Source organism: Clytia hemisphaerica, unplaced genomic scaffold, assembly GCF_902728285.1.
Source record: "Clytia hemisphaerica strain Z4C2 unplaced genomic scaffold, Clytia hemisphaerica genome assembly, whole genome shotgun sequence".
NCBI classification, from domain to species: Eukaryota; Metazoa; Cnidaria; class Hydrozoa; order Leptothecata; family Clytiidae; genus Clytia; species Clytia hemisphaerica.
The window spans coordinates 255967-282273 of NW_027103300.1; the positions used below are offsets into that span (position 1 = coordinate 255967).

A 26307-nucleotide genomic window follows, 5' to 3' on the forward strand; every position below is an offset into this window, starting at 1 on the left:
CACACAAAATATTCTAGGAAAAGGGGATTTCCTAGTGAAATTTAAACACCACAAATGATCTTCAGCTTGTTAAACTAGAGTTGGAAAGTGGAGTTTTAACTCTTAGCTTTAACAAAAGCTCAAATTTGCTTCAATAAGGCTCGGAATGTAGCGTAGAAGCCATCGAACCCCTCCAAAATCGAAATATTTAATGAAAGAAAGTTGAAGTGCTAAAACAGCAATTCTCGCCCGAACTTTAAATTCTGTAAAAGGTTGAAATCACTAAAATCTCAATATATTTTGAGCAAGATTACAGCATTTCATGAAAAATCACTTTTTAAACACGTGATAATCATGACACGTTTTTAATAGAGCAATAAGATCTCATCATGTAATTTTTTGTAGCTATTTATTCTTTCTAAGAACCATGCCTGCAATCTCGGACATACGATCTGTAGACTTTTTTCAAAAGTTCCTCAATAGTGCCAAGAAAAGCCTTTTTGACACCAAGGAAATTCCCCAAATGAATCACAATTGCTAGCAGTCCTTCTGGCATTAGTCCTTGTGATTTTTAGACTTCAAAGACTTCAAATGACTGAAAATGGGTGAACTTGAGTCACACAGTTGGTGGGTGCACCAGAGAGCTCTGAAAAGTTGTTTATAATTGATTGAACCATCTCAAATGTTCTAAAATAGATGTCTTCTAGAAAAAATTGAAGAGCAAAACTCATTGAGCCTTCAATCTAAGAAAAGTCAGATTTGATGAGTAGCTTTCTAGAACTGTCAGCCTCCTTTAAGCTGTTTGAACTTTTACCGTCAAAAAAATACGCATGCAGAGATAACTTACAACGAGAGTTCAGGGAAGAATTTTTATCAAAAGATGAAAACTTTTGCAAACTCATCTCCCGAAACGGAAACTCCTTGCTACGCCTCTGAAATACCACATGGTGATTCCCTTCCTTGTCACTCAACAATTTCACAATCCAAGTAAGCTACTTCCTTGTCATTTTTGGATTAGTGAGGGAAGTTTCTTTTCCTGTTGGACGTTCCATGGACATGTGTTTGCTGTGTATTGACAAACGAATACAATATTTATAAGAGCAAACAAGCTAAGAACATTTATGGCTTTGCGGACTCTAGAACACCGAATTTCATGAGTACATTGACAAAAACATTCAAAAAATGGCAAAAATTGATAACATTTTTAGGCTTAAAACTCGAAAAGTTAAGAACATCCTAAGGCTTCAAAAATGTTGGGCGTTTGTTATAAAAAAACGTTTAAGCGAAGTAACGATCAAAAATTAACAGAGCGTTGATCCAGCATTGATAATAGACTAATTAAGTTACTAAGCTGTGTAATTAATTAGTAGTATAATTAGTAAAATAATTAGTGATTAAGCAAATTTTGTTTCTATTCCGAAATACTACCACACATCAGGCGCTCTCAACCAAGAGGTTCCATATCTAATTGGCTAATTTCCAAAGAAGAAAATCGATACTTTGTATATCATCCCAGTTGATAGTTTTCGAGATTATGAGTTAATTTTGGTAGGGATTAAATCTGGCGTTGTTGGTGAAGTTTGATAAAATCCCCGCCTAAATCTCGGAAATCGGCCTTTCACAGAATGGAATCCTCGTAAAAATCAAAGCTTTTTTGTATTTTTATAGTAATTCTTTAACCATTTTAGAGTCCGTAAATTTCCTGATTCGCTAAATTTGACCTAAATTAGCAGTTGATTCTCAAATCGAATTATCACCAGAAATCGTCGAAGTTTATCCAATCATGTTGTCTTTTAAGCCCGTCTGATGACCCATGGCATGTCCCGCCCTTAGTTAAGGGTAGGTTTTTCGAGACTCTCGAAATGCACTGTAAGGGTGGGTCTTCTTTTATCTGGGTACACTGTAAGGATATGTTTGAGGACTACTGAATTGCAAGTCTTACAGTAAAAAATTTATGTATCTTTATAGTTTTGACTCGCACCCATCTTGATTAGTTTTACACATTGTGTTAACATCTCAAAATAAGAAATGAAATCAGACTACACTGTAAAGGGTATCTCTTCACTGCTATAGAGTTGCACTGTAGTGGTCCGGTTTTGAAAGCCATTTTTTTGGCGGCACATGCCGTTGTTCAGAAATCGGGTGCCCCCCGGGGTTTTCAGCCAAAGTCAACTTAAGCTTAGATAAATCCTAACGATTCAAGCGATCGAAACACCTATGTAACTCAGAAAGTAAATGATAAATTTCCCTTCGAATTATATCTTCAAAACTTGGAGAAGATTGAACTACATATCGCGAATGGTTCTAGTGAGTACTAGTATACTGATTTTAAAATGTCAAAGATTCCCAAAATCACAAATAGCAAGAAACAATGGGTCTCGTTTAAACGATAAAGGCCTGTTATCGTGGCATAATAGAAGAATTCTCCAAATATGATTAAAAAGAATACAGAAACGATAAAGGGGGGGGGGGGTTGTAAGGGTTCGAAATACCGTTTTCCCGTCAAAATTTTTGCTGAACCCTGGAATCCCGAAAATTGAAAAAAGTAATAACACCGTCACACCGGCTTATACTGGTTCAAATACCGCCATAATGACAAGATAAGGCCAAATACCGTCACCGTCTGATTTTAAAATACCGTTTTCCCGTCCTTTTTTTCGTCAAATCCCGTAATACCGTACTAAAAAAAAAGGGCCAATCCCGTCACACCGTAAAAGTACAAACCCCCCCCGACAAAGCCTAACAGCCTGTAAGTTGAGAGCTGTTTCGCAAATTGCGAATCAAGCTTCAAAATAGAGGAAGAATATGCATTAGAAGGAAGAATATGCATTAGAAGGAAGAATATGCATTAGAAGGAAGAATATGCATTAGAAGGAAGAAAATGCATTAGAAAGAAGAATATGCATTAGAAAGAAGAATATGCATTAGAAGGAAGAAAATGAACCACAATATTGAGTTAATGAAACTTTTTTATTTGTCTATTATCCCAGCTACTACAAACATTTGGGTTTTGTCCCCAAGGTTGCATACTTGCGTCAGATTTGGTTCCCTCACGACCATAAAAATGTAAAATCACATGATTACCCCCCTTCTTACAAGCTAAGAAAGAATATTTCATCTTCCAAAACTGTAAAAACCAGGGGGTATGATCTTCGAAAGGTCGTATCGTATATAAAAGGGCTTTAAAACTTTTCTAAAATATCGATTAACGCAGTTGGCTAAATTCAGAACATAATACACAAAGATAGCAATTGATAAAATGATCAAGTTACTCTTAATCTTTGCCCTTCTTGGCCTAACATACGGGCAATGCTCAAGATTTCCACACTGGCCCAGTGAATTTCGTTGGTCATATGCAGGAAATCTTGGTAATGGCTGGAAATGCACAAGAATTTTGGAACCATCAGATCCACACACATGGGCGGACAATTACTTTTGCGAGCGAACAGGACCAGCCTACATTGCAAGCGGTATGAGATGGAGTTACGCTGGTAAGTAATGGAACGTTTTTCAACATTGAAACAACGTTTTTCGGTTCTCTGCTAAGTTTCCTGTTAGCAACAGAAAATATTCTTTAAAAAATTGATAATTATTTCTTCATCTCACAACAGGTCCTATCTCTGGCATGAGATGCACACGAATCATCGAGTTCAGTTCACCAGCCAAACACACATGGCGAGATAACTATCTATGCGTTCCACATCACAGCCCCTTCATTTTTGAATGGTCGATGGCTGGACCAATCCCTGGAAAATATTGTATACAATGGATTGAACCATCAGAACCGCTGGGTCATACATGGCGTGATAACTTTTTGTGCGCTACCGTGTTCCCACGTGCACGACTCACCTACAATTAATTTATTAACAATGATTGAAATTTGAAATAGACGATTAGATTACAATAGTTTGTAGACGATGACAATAAATGCAAAATCTTAATTTGACTTTTCAATACTCCAATCTTTAATTTCTACTCCAATTCTTTTTGGAAAATACTCATCTCGATGAGAAAAATCTGTCAGAAACTTTTCTATATTATAAAGTTGAAAAATGGTTCAGAATGCACAATAGTAGACCTTTTTTACAAATTAACTCACGATCAACGCTTATACCTAGTTTTCAAAATGTCGCTTTGGTAATTGATTCTCTGAAGAGTTCTTAAGAAGTTTACTCTTTTAATCAAAGCAGGGATATGTTATAGCGGAGCTGGATAAAGGACGAGAATTCCTTGGCGGATTGCTTCTTTGTCTTTTATATTGTAAACTGTTCATAATAGAAATCCATCTCTGTCCCCTTCAGTGGTCTGTTTTTATAAGAAAAATTAAGCAGACAAAGTATTCATGTAGTACGTTTGCACATATTTTCCTATGATGTTCCCGCTTTAAAATAATATTTGCAGAAGATACCTTAAAGGCTTCCTTGTAATTTTATCAGCGTGTGTTATGAATTTGATCTGGCTTTAATGATTCCTCTTTAAAAATTTCGGATGTAAATATTTGGACAAATATTGTTTCAATTGACTTGAATTTTTTTCCATAGTCAGACTTGCTATCTGAAAACATCAGTTAGAAAGTGAGGCACCCGCGGTGTAGCGCGGTATTTCAAATGGAAAAATGCTATTTATAATCTTACAGAAGAAATTTCTTATAACTTTACTAATGAAAACAATGTTTTTCATTTTTTTAAATTGTCATTCACCAATGTTTTACAGACCCTCTTGATAATTAAAAGTTTTTAATCGTGAACACGAAAATCCAAATCTCGTGAGTTTGTAATTAAAAAAGTTAAATTTCATATCAAATTTTAATGCCAGAGACAGAGATAGAACAAGGCTTTTTCAAATGTGCGTTATCCAGCTCCACTATAACATATCCCTGATGAAAGCACACTTGAAGACTCAAGGTGTTTAATAAGCTTGGTAATGGCTTCAAATCGAGGCAGTCGTTGTACCCGGCGTTGCACTCAAAATAATTTATACACCCCCTTCTCACAGACCCACTGGGAACCCTTCCCACTGGAAAAGTTGGCCAAAATATCGTCTCCGGTGGAAAATTATCCTCCTATTTTTGTCCCCGCTGAAAATTATTAAGGGGGTAGTCATATGAGATTTTGAAAATTGGTGAAAAATTTATCAATTTCGGGATTTAAGGCTTTTTAGTATCCTTTATCCTTCCTGAACATACCCTGAAAATTTCAAGGCCGTAGCATAAATATCTGCCGATATATAGGGTTTCTTATGAGCCCTGGTATACAATTTTCTCCTTAGCAACGGTAAATCGCATGCGTTGCTAGGGCCTCATTTCCGTATGGCTGCTCTAAACATAGCATCATGACATACCAAATGAAAGCTCTTTTTACGCCCTTTTTGGGCGTCTAAGTCAATACCGCCTTTTTTCCCCGGGATTTCTAAATATGACGTAATTAAAGATGGTAACCGAAGAAGTGGTATTTTCAAAAACATTCACATTTTGGAGGCAGTCAGCTGTGTTTTTGACATGGAAACTGAGCTTATGTATTGTTTTGGATTGAATTATGATATTATTGAATGTTTCATTTCATTTCTCACATCTGGGAAAGCTTTGGAAGCCTATAATTTGAGTGAAAGCAACAATTTGATTCTGCGAACTGATGTTTTCGAGCAGTAAAACTTGTACACCGAAAAAACTTTTCAAAGTGATGGACTATAGACTATGAACCATGGTATGAATAAAGTTTGAAACAAGGAACTAAACACATTCAATGATGTATCCATTATGAGTCTTAAATCCAGTGGAAATCTAGTCTTTGATGAATCGTGGCACTCATGGCGCCAGGAGGCGATCCTGGAAAATTGAGTAAAACTATGCATGATTGACGTTAACCTGAAGACACGTTTCCCTAAGATCAACACTGAAATTCAACTGTAAATGATATAAACAGATTTGAGAGAGCACAAGGATGATATATTTTGTTGGCAATATGTTTTTTGAAGAGAAAATGCACTTTTATTGACTTAAAGCCATGTTTACGCGTTGTACGCAGAGTTGACGCAAAATACTTGGAGATTCCCGGAGCACGTGGAAGGCCATTTTTTTCAAAAAACTTGGACTATTTTAGTATTTCCAGTACCTTTTCAACATTAAAAGTAATGTGTCAATCCATTTTGGTCAACCACAGCAAAAATTTTGTAAAACGGTCTATGTATCGCAGAAAAATTGAGAAAAACCTCTATTTTTAACTTTCTGCGCCGTTTTCTCAAAACACGTTTTAAGGGGTTTTCCCGCACCTTGTCAGCCTTTTCTCGGGATTGAGAAAAGCTATTGACTTGAAATTTTCAGGGTAGTTTTCCATTATGGTAAGCCTCAGGATGAATGAAGCAGTTTTTCAAAAAAATCATTTTTTGACTTTTAAACTGAAAAAGTACAAATTTTAGGTTCCAGACCCCCTGGCTTGAAATTTTGAAAAATTTTTCCACTCATTCTGGAGACTTTCATAATACTAACCTTCACCAAAAAAAAATTTTTGAATAGCTTTCTTAGCTTTTCTTAAAAGGTTGACACAATATTTTTATAGCTTTTACCCCCTGGACGATATTACCCCCGTCTTTGCTATTTTTAGAATTTTTTTTTACTTTTTCATATCCTTTATAGTTGTGCTACAATTGTGGAAAGTTTCATTGAAAAATATTTACTACTTCACAAGATATAACAAAAAGTTTAAAAAATGACATTTCAAATTTCTCATATGACTACCCCCTTAAATAAACCAATCCTCGCTAAAATACACGCTTTCTTTATAAGAATATCCTCTAAGAATATCAGGGTGAAAATTGGCCAAATCGTAAGAATACCCTAAGAATACCCTCTAGGGTATATTTCACAGAATTTGATAAGAATACAGCAACGATGTAAAAATAATAGATAACCAACTTGCCTTGATTCTCAAAAAACATCCGTGTTATGGTTGTAAAAATATTAATGACATTTTGCATCGTAAAAAGTGCAATTAAATAAAAACTTGCTTCATTTGCAACCTTCTATTGGACAGAATCGATCACGTGATGTATATTTTTCCAAAATTTGGGTTATAAAAAGTGTATTTTCCTATAGGCAGCCTCACAGAAGGAATTTTTTAATTAAATATTATTGTTCTATAAACATTCATCTGTTTATTTTGTATCAGGCAACCTTCATGCACTTTTCATTCGTGAGATATCGCACTTCAAATCACACATATATTTTTCAGATAACATCATTTTATGAGCGTTTATTTATCCAAATGAAGATTAAGTGGTATCAGGCCGATCCGTAGTCAATTTGTCTAAAGATTGGTACCTTTATCTTTTGAAAAAAATTCCAAAATTTGCAGTAAATAACAATTTAAATTTTCTATCAATTCAGTGGATGTCAAAAAGTGTGTCAAAATCTAGCTAAAAGCATAACACGCACTGCACACAGAGCTATTTAAAGGAGTGCTCATTTCAATAGGAAAACAATGGTTGTTCTCTTGGGAGAAGTGCCTTCTAGAGGTAGTTGGTTATCTATTATTTTTACATCGTTGAATACAGTCATTTTGTATTTGGTTAACAGAAAAAAACTGCTTCCTTTGTTAGAGATAAATTGAAGCTTTGAGGAATAAACGTAATTTTAACCCAAATCTTCACTCAAAAGTCCAAAACTCTCTATGATCATTTCTCATGATTGTAAAAAAGTCAAGTCTAAAAAAGTAAGAATACGTTAAGAATGTTTCACCCTCAATTTTGGCACTTTCTTAAGAATACTTGACCCTCATCCAAAGTACACTATTCTTATAAAAAAAAGCGTGCTATTTTTCCATCCCAACTCAATTTTCTGACTTTGAAAAAAAGAAATTGAAATCCCCAGCCATAAAACATAAGGGAATATCAATCCCCATCGAGTTTCAGTCCGTTTAAAGCGAGTTAAACTACAGTTGGGGAATGTAGAGTTTTAACTCAGAGTTTCAACATGAGACTTTAGTCTTCGGACCTTAGGATTTCATGGTTTAAAAGCTCAAATTTGCTCATAAAGAGGAATGAGATTTAATGATAGCAGTCGATTATTATGACAATAAACACATATGGAAACGTGAAAATTTCGATAGAAGTTTGGACAGTACATTGAAGTGAAACATTTCGATACTTTTTTTGGGTGTTTCACCTTCAAATAATTCTAGAAGAATTGAGAGGAGAAGATTCCAGTAGGGTGAGTATTTGAAAGAAAAGTTCTACTGGGGTGTGTTTAGAATCATTTTGATTTTGTTATGTATGAATATTTCAAAGATTTTCAATGGGGCAACAAAATTTCAGAGGGACTAAATGATTTTTCCAGTGGCCCGAATGAGATAATTTTGGAAGAGTTTTTACTGGGATGACAAGTGGGCGGGTCACCAGAGGTAGGAGTGTGCCGATAGCAGCACCTAATTTTTGACTTAATTGATTCTATTTTTCATATTTTGTAGGGCCAGGAACTGCTTCGAATGATTAATTCGCATTCATAAACATGATGATGAGAAAAGGTATCAACGATTTTCTTAACCTTTCGATAGTCGCTCATCAAAAACAACGAAATTTTCTTCAACGATCCACTTAGAATTTAAATCTTCAAGCTTCGATTGTGGGCATTATAGTATGGGTTTCAGTTAAAATCTTTGGCAACAACAGAGATCAACGGGGACATTTTGACTGAAACATAGCATTATTGTGAGCTGTCCTGTCCTGGCATTTTACGGTACTTAGACTACAAAATATATTGACGAACAATATTCAACAATACAGTTGGTGGACCGTAATGTACAAATTAACAACAGGTGATCTATTATAAAAAGGAATTTTTTTTCTGTAAACAATCCCCTTATATTGTCGGAATATTGCAAATCGAGCTGAAAATATATTGCGAACATCTTTTTGATATGTCGGCACTTAGCAAAATATCGTCAATATCTTGCCTGACAATGTATTGTGTTAATGTATAATATAGCCCTGAAAGGTCAATTCAAGGGTTAAATTTGTTGTTGATGATTTGAAATGCGAATAAAGTTTTTCTATATTCAACAATTTATACATTTTAACTGAACACCATATCAGTTCATGCTGCGTAGTAAAACTTGATCAAAAACGTCACTTGCGTAGTTGTCATCATCGTCATCGAAATCATTTTCCAATTTTTTACTCATTTAAAATGAATTGGAAAATCTTTTCAAAACTTAATGGATCTTCTCTTCGTTACGTCCTTTGTCTTAAGAGGTACCCAAACCTACTGTCGTATAATTTGTAACCCGGTATATACTTATGTTAGTTGCCTACTCGGCGCACTTTGTACTTATGCACGTGTTTATACTTGAAAGACCAGTTCATGATTATACTTTATACAACATGGTCCATACCGAACTGGATTGAACTCGTTTTTTAAATTTTACAAATTGAAATGCCACTTGGGGCATTTGTGTTTTGGTTGTTGGAAGAGATATAGAAAACATACAACAACAACAAATAAGAAAAACAAATTTTGATTATTTGATTATTTGATTATTTGGTTATTGAGTTATTGATTTAAAATGGCTGAAAAAAATTCAAAGAGACAGCGTGCTGGACTCTCGTATGTTAAGAAATTATTAGAAGGAGATATCAAAGAGATTATGACTACTGTACAGTCAAAGTTAGTGAATTACAAAATTGAATATCTCGTTGTTTTGAAAAACACTGTCAAAGAAAAATTGAAAAGTATCATGGAGTTATACCAAGAAATTGCAGATGAAGAAACCGAGGATGATGATTACAATTTGATTATGAATGACGCATTGGATTACGAAGTCAAAACAAACTACGAAATACATAAGATTGAGAATTTTGTTACCAAATTTTCTAGGGGAAAGAGCACTGGTGGGGGGTCTTCAAATGTCGAGCTTTCTACTCCTGTAAGTTCTGTCCAATTTGTCGCAAAAGCAAAAACAAACGTGAAACTTCCGACTTCCGACGTGAAACTTCAAACAATTTTCTGGGAAGCCTGCTGATTACCAGTCATTCATAGAATCGTTTAACGTTGCTGTTCACAATGAAAAAAGCATCCCAGATGTACAAAAACTTAATTATTTGTTGGGTTACCTCGAAGGAGAGGCAGAAAATTTATTGAAGGGATTTCATTTATCGAGCGAAAACTATTCAAAAGCTCTAGAACTGTTAAAAGAGCGTTTCGGCCAACGCAAAATTTTTTTCCGTAAGCGACCCAAGCCCTCATTTAGCGGTCCAAGCCCTCTTTTTAGAATTCTATGATTGCGCCAGCGGCCCAAGCCCTACTTTAGCGGTCGTAGCCCTCCGAAAAGTATTCTGCGGCTCAAAATAGCGGTCCAAGCCCTCAAACAACGGTCCAAGCCCTCGGAAACTTAGTCACTTTTTTATTCTGGGTGATAATCAGCGGTCCAAGACCTGAATATTTCTGACAACGAATTTCCTAAACCAAATTGGCCGGAAAACAAGAAATTTGATTTTTTTGTGCGCGAAATTATTATGACTTTAACGGCCCAAGGCCTTAAAGCATTATATTTAGACTTATCATTTCATGCTACTTTTCACGGCGAAAGTGAGAGGTGTGATTTTAGACAAATGCATATAAAGCGAGTGAGTGAGTAAAAATTACGAGTGTTTGGAGATTTTAACTTGGAGTTTTTGTTGAATGAGTAATATCTGTAATATTAATTTCTTTCTTTCTTCTCAAGATTTAAAGTCTTTTTAAATTCAAAATGGACGAACATGCACGTGGAAGGGTAGAATTAATTTTAGATTACTTCAAGGAAGCTAAAATCCTTACTCAGGATGGGAAGGAAGAGGATGAACAAAGTCCGAGCATAGTGTTCGAATGTGATGTCAAAAATCAAGAGGATATTGACAACTTTTTGGATTTTTATATGAATGAGACGAATGAAATCATGAAAATAAAAGTAAAAAAAACACCAGGTCAGAAGAGCATTTATGCAATCAAATCAATTTACCGATGCCATTTTGATACAAGATATGAGAATACCAGAGACGCTGAATCTATTTTGAGGAAGGACCCATCAAAACGATTCAAGAATACAATGTGTCCTTTTCAAATTTCATTCAAAGTAATCAAATGCCCCTCTCATTCGAATGCCTCTTGTCAACTCACTATGACTTACGAGCATAACCACCCAGTGAATTCCTTAGAAGCACTAAGCTTTAAAAGAATTTCGGAGGAAATTCTGATCGAAGTTCAGAACCTTTTTGAAAAGGGCAATACACCATCCCAAGCATATCAGGAATTTCTCAGAACTCTCAAGCTACATTGTGAAGACCAAATCAAATTTCATTTGAGTAAAGCTGACAGATCAAAATGCCCACGACGAAGAGACTTTAATTCACTTTATATAAAGTTTTGCAAAGAAAAATTTGGTGGAAAGAATGGAGCTGATATGTTTGAGAAACTTAAAGAAAGAATTAATCAGTTTGAAGAAAACATGGACGGGATAAAAGTCGCATACCAGCTTTACAACGAGGACGAAAATTCGGCATTGATTTTGGCTATTTTGACACCTTTGATGATAAGAGTCCACAGAATGGTAAAGACAACTATATTACATTACATTTTTTGAATTTTAAGACATGGATTTCCGAGTGGGGATGAAATGAAAGTTAATTTCCCAGTGGGGCTTAAATTACAGGGTATTTCCGGGTATTTTCCGGGTATTTTCCCAGTGGGGACCAAATTTTTGCCAAATTTTCCAGTGGGGATGGGGTCCTAGTGGGTCTGTGAAACAGGGGTATAATAATTGATTATTCACAAGAGCAGCCACCGGCTAGGAAGCCTAGGAAGTATGAAATACTTGTTCTTGAGGTCCTTTTTTCCTGGAAAAAACGAACTGTTTTGTATCCTGGACTCTCCTGGATTATATCATTTGCTCTGGGAAAAAATGAGACTCCTGTATATCTGTTCTCTTGAAATATTATGCTCCTGGAAAAATATAACAGCTATTTTCTAAGAAAGTTATAATGTTCCTAGAAAACTTACTACAATACTGGCAATAATATTTGGGAAAAAAGGGAAATCCCCACGAAATCTGAAATCTGAAAACCAAAAATAATTTGAAAGCCCTCTAAATTAGATTGGAATGGTAGAGTTTTAACTCTGAGCTTTAACATTAGACTTAACACCTAGGACCTTAGGATCTGAGGATCCAAAAGTCCAAGAATGGTCCTACAGGGCTCAGAATATAGCCAATAAGTCCATTAACCCCACCCAAATCGAAATATGCGGATGAATTTATCAATTAGCCCAAAAACGACTTTCTCGCCCGAACTTTAAATTGTGAAAAACGAGGAATTAACCAAAAATCTCAATATATCATGGCCAGCATTGTAGCTTCATGTTTAGCCTTGCTCTTTCACATCACAGCAATCAACAAGTCTTACCAATATTAAATTTTCATTATGTTTTATTATGTTTGTAGGTCAGGGAATCTTCAGAAATAGTTTTCATTGACTCCACATCAAATCTCGACGAGCATAATTTGCGATTCTTTCTCTTGGTTACACATTCCGTTGCAGGTGCTTTACCACTCGGTATGTATTGCGCATAATTCTATCGCATTAAAATATTTCTCGGAATATTCATTCAGACAAAAGATATCAGACAAATCTCTAAGCTGATTGACCTCTAAACGCTTTTTGTTTTGCTACTTTTAGGGTCAATCATTTATATCATTCCATAAGTTATGAGCATTTCAGATTCTTGACAGCCTTTTTATGAAACTCTTTTTAGCTTACTAATTTGAAACTCATTGTCTTCTTGCAGGTATTATCATTACCAGCGACGAGCGAGAAGAAACTATCGTTAAAGCACTGACCCTATACAAAGGAATACTACCGGAAGAAGCATTTTACAATAGTCCAACCGGGCCCGACATTTTTATGACAGACAATTGTGGTGAACTACGGAATAGTCTGCATAAGATATGGCCTGATTCAACTTTGCTTCTTTGCATTTTTCATATTCTCCAGCAAGTCTGGAGATGGTTGTATGATAAAAATCATGGGGTATCTCAAAACGATAGGGTTGAAATTATGAAGCTGTTTAAGAATGTCATTTACGCACTAAACTTGGAGGAATTTGAAGAGACTTCAGTCCTGCTTCAGGAGTCGAATGTTACGTCAAAATACGAACATTGCATTTCATACTTTGAAGAGCTGTTTTCATTAAGCAAAAGTTGGGCAAAATGTTTTTCGTTCTGAAATTCTAATCCGTGGTTCACACACCAATAACTATGTGGAATCTCAATTTCTCGTTATCAAGGATTCAATTTTGAGACGACAACGTCAATTTAACATCAACATGTTGCTGGATAAATTGATGGTTGAATTCGAGGACCACTATAAGAATCGCTTACTTTCAATTGCAGACAGTACATTCGATGGAGTATATAGTCAGCGGTTTTTAAGCAGATCAAATTAAAAAAAGTGCCAGGTAAATTTTGCCTGCCTTAAATTATTGAGAAAAACAGCACTCTTCTATGGCGTCCTCCAGGTTTTCAGGTCCCCCATCTGGGGCCTAATACTCCCATTCGGTCTTTTCCAGCTATCCTTTTTCTGGGGCTCCCCCCTACTGGAAGAATATTTTTGTAACCAACAGATTCGACCGTACAGCTTCCGATCCATAACAATTTTTGGATGATACTTTCCTCTTCAAAAGATTACTTATAGGGATTCCTGTTTTTGTCATAAATTTACGAGGAGAGTCCTGTTTATCTCAAAAATTTAATGGGAGCTGCTTTCTTTCTCAAAAGTACTTGGACCTGGTTTCTTTGACCTCATGTCCGACCTGGGTCCTGTTTTTACAGTACGCCTTCAAAAACAAAGAAAGGGTGTCCCGTCTGAATTATTAGATAGCAATTAAGTGTAATTTAGAGACTGTTAATTGAAAATTTAGAATGAAACATTTATATTGAAAATAAAAGCTAAAGCTAACGATTTATTTTTCCAAAAATGGTCAAATTGTCACCTTTTTTTTTCGAAAATTGCAACTAATCAACTGTTTAACTCATTATTTTAAGTTTTGATCGGGTCTTTAGTTTCCCATTGATTTTTTTTCATTCTCAGAATCTTACGATACCAAAAGCAATGTCAAAGAGATAGCTTCTGATTTGTTCACCGTCAAAAGCAAAAGTGATGAAAAGCTGGACTATGTAGTTGACATGTCCATTGGAGTGTGTGAATGTGTGGCAGGAAGAGATGGTTCACCTTGTTGGCACCAGTGCATATTATGGAAAGAAGGTTTTGCAAGGTCAGGGAATTTCTTACCGAAATTCGATAAATTTGAACGCAAAAGATTCGCTGAAATTGCATTAGGAGAGTCACTCGATATCTCATACTATGAATCCATTCATTCTGATATTAATATCCATGACCCTGAAATCTACAAATCTACGAATCTAGAATCTACCAATGATCAAAATATGAAGCAACCACGCAACATCGAAGAAGCTTTCGGAGATACTAACGATAATAAAACAGATTTAGCTTTGAATCACTTTGGACAGTTTTCTGAAGCAATGTTAGAAAAAATCCAACAAGGTAATAAGGAATTTAATGTAGCTGTCATCAAGTTCGTCAAACGTTTTGAAACTCTTAGTCAAAATCAAAGAGTTTCTTCATTACAGAGTTTTGGTAGTACGTTCTATGGAAGGAAACGCTCAAAAATCAAAGTTCAACCAACGGCAGTTTCTAGAAGAAAGTCTGGCATCGGCAGCCGTCAAAAGCAAAGTAATTCCAAGCACAGAAGTTTACCAAATCGACACGTGAATTTAAAGAGGAAGCATAATATTACACGTGCTATAAATGAAAATGTACCTCCAGCCAAAAAAGGTGGCGGTCGTTCGATGGTTAGCAACACTAAGCACTTTGTAAAGCAACCAATAAAGAATTAAAAAGTGAAAAACATGACACTATTTTTTGTATTGATGCCACAATTATTTAGTTTTATAGTTTATTTTGAGTTTTTTTGGTACATTCTTTTATTAAGGTTCTTTTCTAGGAATATCAAAGATGAAAAAATGTTGTTGAAAATAGCTCTTTTTGCTCACCACAAGTTGTCTTATCACAAGATTTACTTTTTTGTTCGCACCAGGTTATATTTTTGTTATTTAGGTACCTCTTTGCAGGTCATGGGTCTAATTGGGAGAAAGTTGATAAATGGGCGTCTGCTTATTTAGGAAATAATTGAAAATGAGAATAAGAAAATTAAGAAAAAATTCAGCTTCGAGAAGAACTATTTTTAAATGAGCTTAGAATGAATTTTAAGACATTGTTGTTACTTTTAAACTTCATTTTTTTACTCTAATCACGATGATATAAACAAAATTTACATGGTATGTAAAAATGAATGTTTGCAAATGAATGCAATCCTATAAACATCAAGATGTTCGCGATAATAAATTACTTGTGTTTTGTTTTTTGGTGTCTTACCATGTTGTCCTTTCGTGAAAACTTTTTGTTGCAGACAGGACACATAATATCTTTGGATTTATCATGTGTTTTCTGATGGCGACTTAATTTCGAAGCACATTCAAAACATTTTCCACATTCTGGCTTATCACACATAAACTTATGACTGTGTTTATTATCGTGGGCTTTCAATGCCTGTGGTGACTCGAATATCAATTCACATTTTGTACATGCAAAGGTTTTTGGACATATGTTCATGTGTTCTTTTCGTCGTTTAGCGTAGTTGAATGCTGCCCCACATAAATGACAAGGTGGTATCGTTTTTCCCTCTCTCGCTTTTGTATTGTAATTCTTAAATACAAAAGAAAAAACAAGTCATTGCTTTTTTTACTGTCCCCGTCCTAGCTAACTAAAAAACAAAAGCAAATCACCCGCAAATTTGAAGAGAAAAAGTGGACAAGAAAAGAAGTACAATCAGTTGATAACAAATGAGATACCTTTCTTTCCTCAGATGAAAGTGAATTCCACGACTTTCTAGCTTTTTTAGCAATCTCCCCGAAAGATTCATCAGATGATTTTTCCTGTAAAATCAGATGAAAATTTCTATGCAAATAAATTCGATCAATCAAAAGAAGGATTGAAAAAATAGATATTGCTATGTTTGTTAGAAGTCTAAGATAAATTAAGACACCCCCTGGGAACCCTTTCCGCACTGGAAAAATTGTCCAAAATATCGTCCCCGGTGGGAAATTATCCTCCAATTATGATAATAATCAAATAAACCAATCCTCGCTGCAAAAATATCCCATCCCCACTGAATTTTCTGATTTGAAAACAAAAGAATTGAAATCCCCATTCATAAAATATGGGAATATCAATCCCCATCGAGTTTCAGTCCGTTATTTTCATCCCCACTGGATCCCGGGTCTGTCTGACAGGGGTGTATGAAGGACCCCCTCACTTCAATTTATGTAATCCTTATTAAGTGTTTTAAGGAAAACTGTAGTTATTAAGGTAAAAAATAAAAAAATGTATCAATGTTGTTTACTTACAAGGTTTTCACTCATGTATTTTTGCCAACCATTTAATGACAAACGGCGTTTATGTGTTAAATCAGCTGGAATAAAAAAACACGGTTGGTCATGATACCTTAAAGGAAGAAATTTTGGCGGGAATTTAATTTGGCGGATGGACGAAAAAACTAAATTTGGCGGGAATTTAATTTGGCGGTCGCTTAAAAAATTAACCTTAAGATGGCGTCAAAACAGCGAAAAAATAGCAAAAACACCTTAAAAGAGATCATATTTTCAAAATGTTTAATTTGGCGGGAATTTAATTTGGCGGATGGCGGAAAAAAGAAATTTTGGCGGGAACTTAATTTGGTGGATTTCAGCCAAAACCGCCAAATCCGCCAAATTTTCTTTCTGCCAAAATTTCTTCCTTTAAGGTAATACAGACAAACTTTTTATGGACTTTGGACTTTTTTAAGTATGGATTTAGATTTTTACTACCCAGGGTTTGCTAGGAATGTTTTGGAAACATGGGTTTGCACTTTCATTGTTTTCATTCTCTAGGGGTACCTAGCTCTATAATTTTAGAAAATGTTTTTCTAAAAAAATTATGAGCTTGGGTATCCAGGCTACAATTGATTATGATTTGCATTTTAATACGCACTTTTTGTTTATATTTTTCAATAATAACGAGGCGAAAATTGGCCGATAGACGTTATCGCATTTAGAAAAAAGCGATGGATTGTGGGATTGTTATGGGAGTATTACAATCCCAGCTGGCACACAACGTTGTTTCAACGTTCATCTAACGTTCGCAACATCCATATAACATTAAATTAGCGTTAAAACTACGTTGCGTGCCAACTGGAATAGAATTCCCTCGAGATTTCTATTGTAATACCTCCATAACAATCCCACAATGCATCGTTTTTTTCTAAATGCGATAAGGTCTATTAAAGAACAAGCTGAGCCTCAGAATTTTCTGAGAAAATTTTAGAGTAACCTAAATTTTGCTCAAGAACATTTAAGCCTGAAAATTTAAAAAAATTAAGAACAACTGAGTTTCAGCCAAAATTTACTGATTGTTATAAAAAAAAGCATGAAAAAGGCTTGTAGTTATACTTATATTAGCTAATTTATTATATCTTCTTTTCTAAAGAACAATGAGTAGCTTACCACTTGTATCATTCAAAGTCTCAATTGTTTCGATTTCTTCTTCAACTTGATTGGTTTCGACTCCCATTTCTGCAGTTTCATTTTTCCTTGTAGTTTTACTTCTTGCAGTTTCATTTCTTGATGTTTCATTATCATTATTCCTTGATGTTGACGATTCAGCTTTCTAGTAAAAAGAATGATCGCGACAGTAAAAATGAACACATTACATTGCAATTCCAACACTCACAAACGGTATATCAAAGTATTGGTTACTTAAAACACCCTTGCATCACAGCCCCAGTGGAACCTTTTTCCTCAGGATAAAAACTCTTTGACACAGGGGTGTCTTTACTGACATATCTGTAAAATACACGTTGACCACGCCCCAGAACAAAGGAACTACTAGAGCTTTTGATTTGTCAGATTTTAACAAGTGATAAATCATAACCATCTAAGACGATGGGCGAAACTTCATGTTAGTCGTTCACATGGTTCGTATTTTACAGACTGGTCAGTAACTGGTTCAGTGGGGTTGCCACAGGAAATTTGAGCAAAAATACCCACATGTGAAAATAGTTACAGGGGTCCCATTGTTGGTATTTTTAAAATGATAACATAATATTGTAACAAGCGTCATCAATGATAATTTGATAACAAAGTTTTGCCAAAAAGCTATAATCAATATTTTGTTCACACTGGGAAAGTTTCAAGTCAATCATATCAGTATTTCAGAAATTATCAAAAATTATTGCGTATTCCAAGATGCAAGCAAAAACTACACAGAAAGAAAAGGAATGCAAACAGGGACGAAGCAAACATACTTGACTAGTAGATTTCAATCCAACATCAATCACATTGATTGTCTTATTTTGGTACCACTTGATCAAAACGGTTCTGACAAAGTCATTGTAAGCATGCATCTTTCCTACCCATGACACTTTTTCTGACAGTGGCAGACCTTGCAACACCACACATGTTCGAGTTTAGCCCTTGATATGGGAAGATATTGTCATTACATTTTCCTGTGTTAGCAAAAAGAAGGTCAAATGAGTCTATTCCGAATTGTTCTTCAAACAAAGAAGTTATAAAGTTGAGGCATTCCATTATATTTGGTGGAGCGTCCCAAACCAGAGAATCGCAATAAAGCATTCTACCCTCAGGGATAGCTAACGATACACACACCCAGTGCGTTCCTTGAAAACCAGGTGAAAAAACAGAAAAGTAAGTTTCTCCAGAACCATTATGTTTTCCAACGTTTGCAATAATATTCATCACTGTAATGTTCTTTTCATGTAAAGAGGCTATCAGCTTTTGAAGACAATCACCGTCGTCCTTAATATTCTTTAATGAAGCTAAAGTGATAGAGAAAACATTTTTTCTCAATTTGTTCAGTAAATTCAAATAAAAATTTAAGACAGGCAGTGTTAGCCAACCGCTACCAATGATCGATGCCAGGTCTGATATTTCAAGTCCCGGATAATCTTTATGGGCAATTGAATAGTTATTTCCTTCGCGAATTACTGTCATAAAACTTGAGAGCGTGCTTTGATCGACCCTTTTCAAATTAATGGGTGCAGTAAAACTCTTTGAGCGGTTGAACCATGTTTTTTCTTTCGCCAACTTTACTTTGATTGACTTAATTTGGTGAATTCTTAAACATGAATAAATTTGCTTTTGGTAATAAAAATATTCGTTTTCTACTACAGCGACTTCGGAATCGGAATCGTCATCGTCACTTTTAAAGTGTTCTATTATTTCATTACAAAAGCTAAAGGGAAGGAGAAGCTTTTCCTCGTAACCATTTTTCAGATCATCCACATTAACCTTTGGTTTGTATTCAACAGTAGAAACTTGGATTGGAAGAGGTACAAAATAGATTTCCATGTCAGAACGTTTCAATCTATCGAATAGATAAACATCTTGAGCAGCATTCTAAGAAGGAGAAATACATTAATATATGAGAACATGCGTATGGAGGGTCAAAAATATTTTATAATTAGTATATATAAATTTAAAGGCTTTCAAAAATAATTGACAGCTGAGACAAAACAAGCTACATGCTGAATGGACCTACCTGAAGATTGATGTAATAAGACAATTGAAAAATGAGAACAATAGTATGAAAATGCAGAATAATACGAGAACAACTCGAGAAATTCATGGAATCCGGCGATTCTCGGCTGTTCTAGCGATTTTTAGAAAGTTCCTGTACCAAAATCAGTTTCATTGAAAATTGAACCATGCTTAATCGTGGAATTCTTATAAATGATGTTTTTGTTTGAAAAAAACAAAGACATGAAACGAAAAAATCCAATGAAAATCTGCAAAAACGAAAATTTCCGGCTTTTTTGGCCGGAAAAAACATTTTCTCAAAAATCGAACTCGGTCATGTTTTGAGCATTGCGAATACACATCATTCTGCGAAAAATCAGAGAAAAATAAGGATGAAAATTCGAGAAAATGTAAAAAAAACCGGTTTTTCCGGCATATTTCCGGCATTTTCGGCCGGAAAAAAAATGTTTTTCGAAAATCGGGCCCCGTCACATTTTAGGTATTGTCATTTTGCATCAGTGTGCAAAATTTCATAAAAAAATATAAAGTACAGCTCGAGAAATTCAAGAAATACTGTCTTTCCGGCGAAAATAGGTTGTTCCGGCGATTTTTAAATAGTTCCGGCTTCAAAAATCAATTTTATTGAAAATTGAAACATACTTGATGGTGGGCATTGCTATTAGTAATGTTTTTGAATGAAAAAAAAACCAGTTATAAGGAAAAAGTCCAATGAAAATCCAGAAAAACAGCGATTTCCGGTATATTTCCGGCATTTTCGGCCGGAAAAAATTTTTTCTCAAAAATCGGACTCAGCCATGTTTTGTGCATTGTTAATACGCATATTTGAGCAAAAAATCAGAGAAAACTAATGATAAAATCTCGAGAAAGTGCCAAAAAACCAGTTTTTCCGGGATATTTCCGGCATTTTCGGCCGGAAAATTTTTTTTTCCGAAAATCGGGCTCCGTCACATTTTGGGCATCGCCATTTTGCATCATTGTGCAAAAAATCAGAAAAAACTAATGAGCCAATCCCGAGAAAAGCTGGCAACAGACGAACGAACGGACGAACGAACGAACGGACATGGGTTAATTTAAAGGACCTCCACCGGGGTACCCGGAGGTAGGTCCAAAAACTGTAACTTTTGATAGAATTTTAATAAGATAACGATTTTTGTGCTCGTTGTAAAGATTTGTGTGGAATATTATTGACTAAAAAATATAAAATAAAAGTAAAAAATGAAGAAAAAAAGTAAACTTTGAGTACAATTGTTCTACTGTATAATATCCATTTTCATAGGGATGATGATTTTCTGATCCTAGAACATCATCAATGTGAACAAAATGGTTATATGATAAAAAAAAATACAATAAAAGTTTATTTTGGAATTTTTTAGCCGATAATATTTCACTCATTGAAATATTTTATAACGAGCAAAAAAATCGTTATCTTATTAAAATTCTATCAAAAGTTACAGCCTGTTTGCCTCAAGCAAATCATTTTGAATAGACTTTAGCACCTCTTTTGTGCTTAAATAGGTTGACTGGCTGGAATAAGCAGGGGGGTACAGTAAGTAATACTTCGGAAGAAAAATCATAAAGTGGTGTGAAATGAGGTATAATAAATTGCTATGGGGTGATTTTCAAGAATTTCACCTAAAGAAGGGGGAAGTATCCAATTAAATGGAAGGCAGTCGAAGTTTTCATTTTGAACTTATACTTATTATGGACGCAAGACTAAAATTCAAAAAGTTAAGGATTAAAAAGTTTTTGATTTCTTTTTACTACTGTACACGGTCTTTCAGTTGAACTGATTATTGATTACAAGTAAGAGTTTTGAAAACCCAATTTCAAAATCCTTTCAAAGAAATCAAGAAATAAACTTACAAAAACATCCATATTTTTTTCGCTTCTTCAGAGATCGAGAGATTTCACTTCAGAGCATACTGACATTCCAAGTGGTCGGAATAATTGTGTTAATAGAAACTTTGTTTACTTTTCTCATTAATTATTATAAACATTATAACAAAAAAGCAAAGAAAAAAAAACACGTGGCTCGTGTGCGTATAAATTCGAAGGCTTTAGTGTGAAAGCCAATTCTGTTGTTCTTTCGGCATATTTTTCTGCTTTCTAACCTTTTCAGGTCTTGGACCGCTGATTATCACCCAGAATAAAAAAGTGACTAAGTTTCCGAGGGCTTGGACCGTTGTTTGAGGGCTTGGACCGCTATTTTGAGCCGCAGAATACTTTTCGGAGGGCTACGACCGCTAAAGTAGGGCTTGGGCCGCTGGCGCAATCAGAGAATTCTAAAAAGAGGGCTTGGACCGCTAAATGAGGGCTTGGGTCGCTTACGGAAAAAAATTTTGCGGGGGGGAGGGGGTACTCGATTTTCGACATTTTAGTGCGTACGTACTATGTGGACGGCCCCTTTGGCTGAAAAGTGTGCTGAGGTTAGGTAGGAAATCCTACTAGGTCATGTGACATTACAATAGAGCTTCAACGCTTGACCAAAGATTTATTATACACTGGATAAACGACTCATAAAATGATGGAGAGCGATCATTGTATTTTCATTGTTTCAGAAAACAATTGATGTTCTAGCTTTGTCCGCAAAGGACAACTGTTATGGCGGTTCGAAGATGTCTGATTTTTAAAAATGTTTATCAGTCTTATTTTTAAAAAGTTCTCTAGCTCTTTCTTTTTGTACATTTGCAGAAAAAAAGTTTGAAAGTAAGGCTAGCATTCCAAGCTGGATACATTTGTGAAATCTAATGTGAGAAAAACATCATTAGACAAGAAATTTAGACAAAATGCTTATAGTGACACGAAATTTTCAATTGGAAATATCTTTCCAAGACTGTCCCCAGAAGAGCTGAAATTAACATACATAAGACTTGAGTGTCTTGGCTCCACTGTGGTATGAAAATCCTTTGGAGGCACGTGGTGGCAAGGTGGTTTTTTTTAGGTTGAAGTTTGAAAATTTCCGGTGTCAACATTAAATTTCTTATACACAACACGTCTTTTGTATCTTTCTCACAGCTTGAAACGTCATAACGACATAATTAGCAATTAAGTGGAAGAATCTGACTCTCACAGGAAAGTTTTGAGTCTCTTTTGGGATTTGGATGAGTGATTTTCGATAAGAAATGCAATAAAAATGCTTCGAAAAAACATTTAATGAGGGAAGGAGAGTGAACAATAAAATCATTACTGCGGACATAGCTAGTGCACGAGAAATCGGCAAAAATCTCTTACTTTTATATCCAGTGTATAATAAATCCTTGGCTTGACCAATAAGAAGCTTTGTGGGTTTTCGAAAACAATGGTAGCAATATTTTATGTGATATTCACTTTTTTTTGCTTGGAAGAGCTTAAAGCACGACATCTAGCCATTCGGGCTTTAAAGAAATCCGTGGTTTATCGGTCTTTTCCATCATGAATCCAAACAACACGTACTCAACCAAATTTGGTAACCACAGCACAAAAATTAAGAGAGCAATAATCAGTTAATCTTATTGTTTAATTAAAGAATGCTTTTTCGAGATCCAATTACTTTGTTTGTTTGTGTTTTATAAGTTAACTTCAAATTTGTTTTATCTCGGCATTGTGTTTCTCTCTGACATTATAGTGTTTGTGAGCAAAATGTATTTATGTTTGGTTGGGCAGTGTATAAAGTTAAGAAAGCATCTCGTTACTTTAAAGGTTTTGTTTTTAAATAAGAGTGATATCGTTTGCTTACTCATCCCTTTTAATTCACAAGCTTTTTACATTGGATTGACACGGATGTGGAGTAAGATTGGTAAGAAAAAGGAAAAAAAACATCTTTTTGCTTATATCAGCATAATATAACAATAGCAAGACAATGTCCTGGTATGAGCGTGATATGAAACGGGAACAATTATGTAAAAACAAAAACTTTAAAAGATGATAAGGGTTACAAGATATCTGGATAATATACAGGCACTTAACAGTTTTCGGACTTTCTCTTGCGTGGTGCGGTGATGAAGATTTTTCTTAGGGCGTGATGGCGTGGATCAAGATCTTGACCTGATGGGGAATAGGGGAAGAATTTGAGGCGTGATGGTGAATTGAGCCATTTTTCGCAACTTTTAGCTTGATGACAAGTTTTAGCGATCTTTGTGATGTGTGCTAGGACATGCCATAAATTACGCGTTTCATATTACGTGAATATAGTTGAACAGAAGTTCTTATTTCTTCACATATACCCGGTGTGTTAAAATTGAAAATTCGACGTAGCTTTTTCTACTTATGCTGATAGGCTCAATTGTTATTTTTTTAAAACTTTGTCAGCCTAGCATGAAAAGTTACGTCAAAATTTCAATTTTAGGCCTGCTTTTTCTGACACACAAAGTATATCTAATGAATATAATTTATTTATTTTTAGATATCTAAAACATGATAGCTGAGCTCGTCTGCTTCATTGTGGTGGCATATATAGCGATCAAAATATACTGGGAACAATCAATAAGACCATGGAGCCATTTCGAACCCATTCCCTATAAAGTGTACCCTCTGATTGGCCAACTACCAAACTTAAGTCAGTTAGACGATGAAGCTTTTTGTAAAGAGCATTTCAAGTGGCTTGACGATAAAGAAACTAAGAAACTTTTCTTGGGCACTCAAAAATATCTCCTTACACGGGATATAAAGTTGATTGAAAAACTTTTAATGAGTAATACGAATATAAGAAAGTCTGATGCGTATTGGATTCTCAAAGACTGGTTGGGATCGTCTATTCTCCTGACTACAGGATCACATTGGCGAAATAAACGAAAAATGATGACTCCATCATTTCATTTTGACATTCTGAATGATTTCTTTCCAACCATTGAGACATTGACTTTAAAACTATGCGAACATTTTGAGAATCTTGCAATAAATGGTCTGTCTTTTGATGCATGTAAAGTTATGAAATGGCATTCGATTGGAGTTATGTGTCAAACTATTTTTGGCGTTGAAATGGGTGATTTCTTAGAAGCCGCCTTTAATGGCGTTCAACAAAATGACAATGCAGAAATGGAAACTATCAAATTTGTAGAATGTATCGAGTTCATTTTACATTTTGTCAATTTACGTGGGAAATGTATATGGTACTGGAATAAACATATTCTTAAACTATTTCCAATTGGGCGAGAATATTTCAAAAGACTAGATTTCGTCAAGAAATTTGGTACCAATCTGATTGAGAAGCGAATCGAGAAATTGAAAAATGATTCATTAGTAAAAGATCCAAGTGCAAGTAATGCCGAAACTAAGAGAGTGATCTTTTTGGATAAATTGCTTACAAATCTCAACAAAGGTGAAGTCACAGTGAAAAGTCTCTTTTATGATACTCAAACCTTCATTTTTGCTGGTTATGATACGGTTGGTACTGGATTAAGCTGGTGTTTGTTTATGCTTGGTTCCAACCCACAGCATCAAGCCAAAGCTTATGATGAAGCTCAAAAGATCAGGAAACTTGGTCTACCAATTGATCAAGCAACCAAGGAGATGAAGTATATAGAATGTTGTATCAAAGAATCCTTAAGAATCCACCCACCTGTTCCATTAGCTAGTCGTATCTTAGATGAGGGTTTTACCATTGATGGTGTTGATTATCCGAAAGACACCAACATTGGATTTGATATCCTTGCATTACAACGTGATCCAAAGATTTGGCCAAACGCTGAAATCTTCAAACCAGAAAGATTTTTGAGCAAAGAGTCATCTGCAGCTTCAAGCAGTTTTAGTTTTATCCCTTTCTCAGCTGGACCAAGGAATTGCATTGGATTGAGGTTCGCTATGATGGAGTTGAAGGTTACCATTTACCATTTGTTGTTGAGATTTGAGATAATGGCAATGCAGAAAGCCGAAGAACTGAGAGAAAACTTCGGTATCTTACATGATGTAGCAAATCCTGAAGGGATTCAAATCAAAATGAAAATGAGAGAGTGATAGAATCAAGAACAACTTTAAAAGCAACAGCACTGATATCTTTAGAGTAATGTTTAAAAATCGAGGAAATTCAAAGTTAATTAAAAGCTAAAAATATTCCATTCTTTGGGGGCAATAAAGCCTCATTCTGTACAGTACTGATTCTGTATTATATAATTTGAACACAAAAGTTTGTTGAAAATCGGGTTAATTTAGAAATGTTTGATTTTAGATTCCTCAAAACCCCGCCACATTTATGATCGGATAGGGTCCAAATTTGGTCTTTTGTGGTCCTGATATTGTCTACCAAGATGGTCTACTTTTTGCTAGGACATTGGTTTTTGACAGGATTTAGTTTTCAATTTAGTTTTTGCATAGTCTTGTAATTTTTTTGTGCACTTTTGTAATTTCTGCGCACTCTTGTAATATTTTATGCACTTTTGTAATTTTCTAAGCACATTTGTATCTGCACACTTATGTAATTTCTGCGCACTTTTGCAATATTTTATGCAATTTTGTAATTTCTGCGCAGCTTTTGTAATCTTTCTGCTAGCGTATCTCTATCCCAACACGCAATTTTTTTATCACGGTGTCGAGGAAAAAGCCGTGGTCGTCTGGTACCAAGCAAACTTTCTGCGTACTTTTGTAATTTAGAGTTGCACAGTTGACTGCTGCGTAATTTGTAATTTCGGAAAAAAAAAATCATTTGAATGCTTATGAAGAACACTTT

General features: G+C 35.1%; 4 protein-coding genes across 4 annotated transcripts; 3 read left to right on the forward strand and 1 right to left on the reverse strand.

Annotated features, from left to right (window-relative positions):
• The first annotated feature begins 3165 nt into the window (after positions 1-3165).
• Positions 3166-3925, forward strand: LOC136811408 (uncharacterized). The gene is made up of 2 exons (XM_067068014.1): positions 3166-3470; positions 3591-3925. Exons 1-2 carry the CDS (start codon positions 3239-3241, stop codon positions 3836-3838), a joined length of 480 nt encoding a protein of 159 aa, XP_066924115.1. The 5' UTR covers positions 3166-3238; the 3' UTR covers positions 3839-3925.
• A 6784-nt stretch (positions 3926-10709) lies between these two features.
• Positions 10710-14787, forward strand: LOC136810991 (uncharacterized). Its single transcript, XM_067067604.1, has 5 exons — positions 10710-11552; positions 12441-12552; positions 12785-13195; positions 14086-14539; positions 14646-14787. Exons 1-5 carry the CDS (start codon positions 10716-10718, stop codon positions 14785-14787), a joined length of 1956 nt encoding a protein of 651 aa, XP_066923705.1. The 5' UTR covers positions 10710-10715.
• A 587-nt stretch (positions 14788-15374) lies between these two features.
• Positions 15375-18828, reverse strand: LOC136811418 (zinc finger protein 691-like). The gene is made up of 5 exons (XM_067068024.1): positions 18416-18828; positions 17616-17778; positions 16482-16546; positions 15927-16010; positions 15375-15780 (listed from the first exon to the last, which is right to left on the reverse strand). Exons 1-5 carry the CDS (start codon positions 18512-18514, stop codon positions 15421-15423), a joined length of 771 nt encoding a protein of 256 aa, XP_066924125.1. The 5' UTR covers positions 18515-18828; the 3' UTR covers positions 15375-15420.
• A 5224-nt stretch (positions 18829-24052) lies between these two features.
• Positions 24053-26190, forward strand: LOC136811428 (cytochrome P450 4V2-like). The gene has a single exon (XM_067068033.1). The coding sequence runs from the start codon at positions 24060-24062 to the stop codon at positions 25596-25598; it is 1539 nt and encodes a 512-aa protein (XP_066924134.1). The 5' UTR covers positions 24053-24059; the 3' UTR covers positions 25599-26190.
• Positions 26191-26307: the final 117 nt, after the last annotated feature.